The 6125-nt window shown below is 39.4% G+C and overlaps 1 protein-coding gene across 1 annotated transcript; it reads right to left on the reverse strand.

Moving 5' to 3' along the window:
* Positions 1-251: 251 nt before the first annotated feature.
* Positions 252-5787, reverse strand: LOC148139013 (putative G protein-coupled receptor 139). The gene is made up of 2 exons (XM_087980825.1): positions 5718-5787; positions 252-1153 (listed from the first exon to the last, which is right to left on the reverse strand). The coding sequence occupies exons 1-2, from the start codon at positions 5785-5787 to the stop codon at positions 252-254; spliced, it is 972 nt and encodes a 323-aa protein (XP_087836951.1).
* Positions 5788-6125: the final 338 nt, after the last annotated feature.

Consider the following 6125-nt stretch of genomic DNA (forward strand, 5'->3'; position numbering starts at 1 on the left):
AATGTTTCAAAGTTAGAAAGATGTGACACAATTGAGAGTGGTGATTATTAAATTAATAGATTGTATTGAAAACATGTTCCATTGGGGAATAAAGACATGAGGGGACGAGGCAAGAAATCCGATGTGAGCAAGGTATAGAAGTCATTGGCTTGATATTGCACGTCAGACAAGACAATACATATGGATTTCTCGGTATACTTCACCTCAAATAGAATGACAAGCTAAATAAACTCATAAAATGTGCTAATTATCTAGCAGAAATTTGTAACAAATTGACTTGCTGGATGCTTCACCATTTTCATTAGCTCTTGTCTAAATTTAGTCTGGGTCACTGCATAAATAAATGTGTTTGTGCAGCAGCTCAAAAGCACAAGCATGTATCCAGTTTCTTGAAGGATATAAATGGGGTCATTGTAACCCATGTAAGAATAAGCATTAACAATTCGATAATACATATAATGGATCGTGAATGTCAGCCATAATGACAGAAAATTGCCAGATATACTGAACAGTAAAATTATGGACTTTCTTCTGTTCTCCATCTCAGGATCTTGATTATTTTCTGACCTGATGTGAACACGAAATGTCTTACGTGTTTTGCTGACCAGCAAGATGTATCTCACGGTGAAAGCATTGAGCACCAAAACAATCAGAAATGGTAGAAAAGGATTTGTTATGCAGCCAAAGTAAGAGAATCCAAGCCACAGGTGAGATATATAAAAGCTTGACCTTATTTGGCAATACCAAGGCAAGTTGTTAATTATGTACATAGGTTCGTATACAAAGTACCAGGGAATGTCCTTCAAACTACTAAGGGTGAATACCATCCCTACTACCACCGCTGCAGTTTTCTGTGTGCAATATTTTGTCTTCAGCTTCTGACAACAGATGGCTATGAAACGATCAAAAGTAAATGCAACAGTAAACCAAACAGAGCAATCTCTTGTTAAGTAAACTAGGGCACTTTTGGTTCGGCATACCGGAGTCAGCAATAGATAATTTCTGGGAAAGTAAATACCAATGATCCGATTCAATATAACGCTAGTGATGACAACAGATACGTCTGCAAATGCCATAGCTATCAAGTAATATGTGATACATTTCGAAAGGCCACATCTGCCCTGGACCAGGATCACAATCGCCAGAATATTAACTGTTGGGAAATGTAAACAGATTAGGCATAATTAGTGAGATGATATGAAAGGATAAAAATTTATCCTTTCCATTCCATATCCATTGTGTCGAGATGCATATAATGAATGCTATTCGGATTCCTAACAATTTATCCAAAAGCAAATCATAAAAGTTTCTTCTGCGCTGTGGTTCTGTTCGCCGAGCTGGAAGTTTCTGTTGCAAACGTTTCGTCCCCTGGCTAGGCGACATCATCAGTGCTTGGGAGCCTCCTGCGAAGCGCTTCTTTGATGTTTCCTCCGGTGTTTATAGTGGTCTGTCCCTGCCGCTTCCGGTTGTCAGTTTCAGCTGTCTGCTGTAGTGGTTAGTATATTGGGTCCAGGTCGATGTGTTTGTTGATGGAGTTTGTGGATGAATGCCACGCCTCTAGGAATTCCCTGGCTGTTCTCTGTCTGGCTTGCCCTATGATAGTAGTGTTGTCCCAGTCGAATTCATGTTGCTTGTTGTCTGCGTGTGTGGCTACTAAGGATAGCTGGTCGTGTCGTTTCGTGGCTAGTTGATGTTCATGTATGCGGATTGTTAGCTGTCTTCCTGTTTGTCCTATATAGTGTTTAGTGCAGTCCTTGCATGGTATTTTGTACACTACATTCGTCTTGCTCATGTTGGGTATCGGGTCCTTCGTTCTGGTGAGTTGTTGTCTGAGCGCGGCTGTTGGTTTGTGTGCCGTTATGAGTCCTAGGGGTCGCAGTAGTCTGGCAGTCAGTTCTGAGATGCTCCTGATGTATGGTAGTGTGGCTAGTCCTTTTGGTTGTGGTATGTCCTCGTTCCGTGGTCTTTCTCTTAGGCATCTGCTGATGAAGTTGCGCGGGTATCCGTTTTTGGCGAATACCTTGTATAGGTGTTCCTCTTCTTCTTTTTGCAGTCCTGGTGTACTGCAGTGTGTTGTGGCCCTTTTGAATAGTGTCCTGATGCAGCTTCGTTTGCGTGTGTTGGGGTGGTTACTTTCATAGTTCAGGACTTGGTCTGTGTGTGTGGCTTTCCTGTATACTCTTGTAGTGAATTCTCCGTCTGGTGTTCTCTGTACCAGTTTCTTCTGCATCTGCCATTTACATCAGTTCATAAAAGTGTCAGTTCTATTTCTCGGCTTGCACTTTAACCATCTGGCAACAGGCTTAGTTTCCCAATGACCTTGCCAATATTTATTTTTGAATCGACTTCATTGAATCCAATAATCACAGAAACAGAAGGGTTCAGGCACAGAAAGAGACACTAAAAAGCCATTTGGTTCTTTGTGTATGGATTAGCTCTCCAAATATGCAAGGATTATTGTCATTTTTCCAAACTTTCTCCAAACGCTTGCACATTGTTTTGAATTAAATAATCATTGAGTGCATTCTTGGATGCCTCGCTAGAACCTCCCTCAACCCAATTTCCAGACATTCTATTCCAATGTAATAAATTAATGGTTTTTCGTAGAAGCTTCCTGGTGCTAATTGAACCATAATTCTGTCATGCTAAAATAGCTGTTGCTCCTAACATTGTCTGCAAACGAACTTAATGCAAACCATCATGCTGAATCATCTTAGAATAAACAATTTGGCAATTGGTAATGAGGAATTGGTTTGTTTTGTAACAGATATGACAGTCAGGAGAAATATGACATGTTAGGCTAAAACAGACTAACGTCATATATGATATATCACATTTTGTATCACAAATTATTTTCAGTGGTTAACTTCCATATAAATAGCATAATAAATACAAATAGATTTGTTAAGGGAATTAAATGCAATTCTCTAGAATGGATATTCAATAAACGAATTATGAAGCAAAAAACTTGCATTAATAAATCGGAACCATTACTCAGGTTCAACAGAGACAAACCACAGTTAAGGCAGCTCAAAGGCTGGGGTCAGAAGATAAGAATTGACCCAGCGAGAAGCTTCATGGCATGTGGCGGATGTGGCTGATTGATCACGGGTGTTCTCAATTCACATCTTTTTAATACATTACTGATTATTCCAATTGATATTATCCGTACGAGTATACAAACCATTTCTCCTTGACTAGTGTTTTAGTGACCAAGAGAGTGATTAGCAGCTGTTATGGTATATTACTGGTATCTGTCTTTAATCCATGGAAGATTGTGTTCAAGTTCTATCTGCTGCAGAGCTGTATCGTACGTAGGCAGTTTGATTGAAATACATACAAACCGTTTTTTTTATCAGAGTCGCGCAAAACTAACGAAAAATCTTTAGAGATGTGTATTTTCCTTTTACAATTAAACTAAACAGAAGAGATTTGAAAGAAGTGCAGTCTCCTGAATTTTCCTATGTCTTTTCAGAAATTAGATTACCTACAGTGTGGAAACCAGCCCTTCGGCCCAAAAAGTCCACACTGACCCTCCGAAGAGCAACCCACCCAAACCCATTCCCCTCCACCTAACACTACGGGCAATTTAGCATGGCCAATTCACCTGACATCTTTGGAGTGTGGGAGGAAACCAGAGCACCCGGAGGAAACCCACGCAGACACGGGGAGAATGTGCAAACTCCACACAAACAGTTGCCGAGGTGGGAATTGAACCGAGGTCTCTGGCGCTGTGAGGCAGTAGTGCTAACCACTGTGCCACCGTGCCGCCCAACGTTACGGCATGAGCCTTTGTTTATGTTCAAGTGCACATCTATGTCATTTTTGTAGTTTGTGATACAGCGAATTTAGGTGGACTCACAGACACTGGTTGAAACATTGAAGTGAATCTTTGGTTTCTTTTTGCTATATCCAATGCCCGTAACTATTTCCAAAAAAGGAGTGGAAACCTCATGAATACCTGATTTTTTTGATTAACAATACCAGCTCGTCTGGATTTTTATTTCTATATTTATTGCTCAGTGAGCAGTTATCATATAGGGTCCAGAGTAGACCAGATGAGTTGTGGAGGTCAGTTTCCTCCCGCAATCTATATCAAAGAACTGGAAAACTGTGAGTCAGTTCAAGGAGTCTCCTGCTTCAGTTCAGATTTATAACCGAGTTATGATTTAATAAGTTGTCATATTTAGATGTGCACGCATCTGCCCAACAGAGCAGCAGGTGATGTGGATTATAAATACATCGCCACTGCGCCATGTCCCGATCAGCTTTCCTTTCTAATTATTTCACAAAATATGGATCGGAGGACTGGAAGAGGTAGTGGGGGTGGGGAGGGGGAGGGGGGGGGGTGTAATGCGTGAAGATGGAAGTTGAAAAGTACTGCTTATTATCTTTTGGTAATGTACTTAAGTCTTTACAAATCTGAAGACAATAGCTAATGTCAGCAATAATTTTGGCTAGTGAAGGTCGAAATTTTACTCAGTGGAATGGCACTTGAACCGAAATGGGAACAATTTGCAAGTGCGGACATACCAATGAGGTTCACGGGTAATCGGGCTTAATCCACATATTTTTGGCCATCCTGTTCAGATGAGTTATGGAGCAGATGGAACAATAACAGAGGTTTCTAACTGAGATGTGAGGAACACTCACTGAGCAACACGGCGCCCTTGGCTTCATTTTGTTGTTGTTGTTGTTTTAGTTGCTTTGTTTGAGGATTCACCAGTCATTAAACGACCAAAATAAACTTATTCACGCTGAGTTGAATGAAACATTGTCTTATTCTTCGGCTATTAAACATTTAACTTTACATTATCACTACATTAAGTTGTTTTTTTTATCATCACCAGCGTGAAAATAGAAGAGGGAAATACACAACCAAATTTGAGATTCTGTGGGTGAAATGTTCTTCCATATAAAACACTGCTTCACTATTTCGCTTTCGTTTAACAGTACACTAACGATGGTTTGCCTTTTAGAAGAGAGAAGAAGAGGTAAAGATAGGTTTAATAAGACGAGTCAGAAAGTGCAAAGAAGACAATTTGCACAAAACACTGGAGTGAAACAAGAAAGGTGAATATGGAATTAATGGCTACCGCCAGTCAAAGCATTTTGTGATCTTATGTAGAAGTAAAATTAAAGATGAACATGATTGACATGTTAAGCCAGAATGTCAATGTACAAAAATGTAAAAAATAAGTATTGCACGTACAAGATTATTTTTAATTAATTGAATTCTTACTTTATAAAATGGATAGAAATAAACCGTTAGGACAGAAAAACGGACAGTGATGCATTTAGATAGACTGTAATATCTCGCCAAAGTGGGGAGGATATTCAATATATGATATTCTTCACCTCCCTACAATCGGACATTAATAATGATATGCACCCCGTAGAAGTCTAAAGCAAGATATATCAACATTCAAATGTAAAATGAAGCACTGTGCACCCGATTCATTACCTTTAACTGACTAAATATATTTCATGGGGGACGAATTGAAAGAAAAGTTATTCACTGAAGCAGAAAAGAATATTTGAACAAAATATTTTAACTAAGTAACATCAATGATGCTTGTTTTTCCAAAGGCTAATTGCCACCGGTTATGTGACGATTTTGCAAGCACATTAACTTCGGTGAATTACACAGCAGAGGTGCAGCAAGTACAATGAGATAGTCACACACAGTTTTACACAATTCTCGAGATTGCACATACCTGGGATACCCACCGCAGCAAGAATTGGATAGTAAATTGCATACAGCAGACCAGATGGTGGTTCATGCATGTTCAGTCAGACGTGATAATGGCTTAGCATTTTCAAACTGCTAGTGTGGTAGAGTCTATAAATACAGAAGAAACTCTCTCAGGGCCCCCATGATGTAACGTCTTCCCTGATGTCAGTACGATTATTAGTTCACAATTCCTGGCATGTTGCTTCCATCTTTTTCCTGTAGTTGATTTTCTCCATTGCTCACAAGCAAAGACAAAGCAACAAGAAAATCCATCATTAATCATGATGCAACTTTGAAAAAAAAATCATATTGTAGCCTCAGTAAAATTCAAGTTAGCAAGGCAAGCATTTTTTTTTAATTCCAAAGCAAATGTCCTCTGCACATATAACAC

This window comes from Chiloscyllium plagiosum, unplaced genomic scaffold (assembly GCF_037043375.1).
Source record: "Chiloscyllium plagiosum isolate Xiang-an unplaced genomic scaffold, Cpla_swu_hap1 HiC_scaffold_38, whole genome shotgun sequence".
NCBI lineage: Eukaryota > Metazoa > Chordata > Chondrichthyes > Orectolobiformes > Hemiscylliidae > Chiloscyllium > Chiloscyllium plagiosum.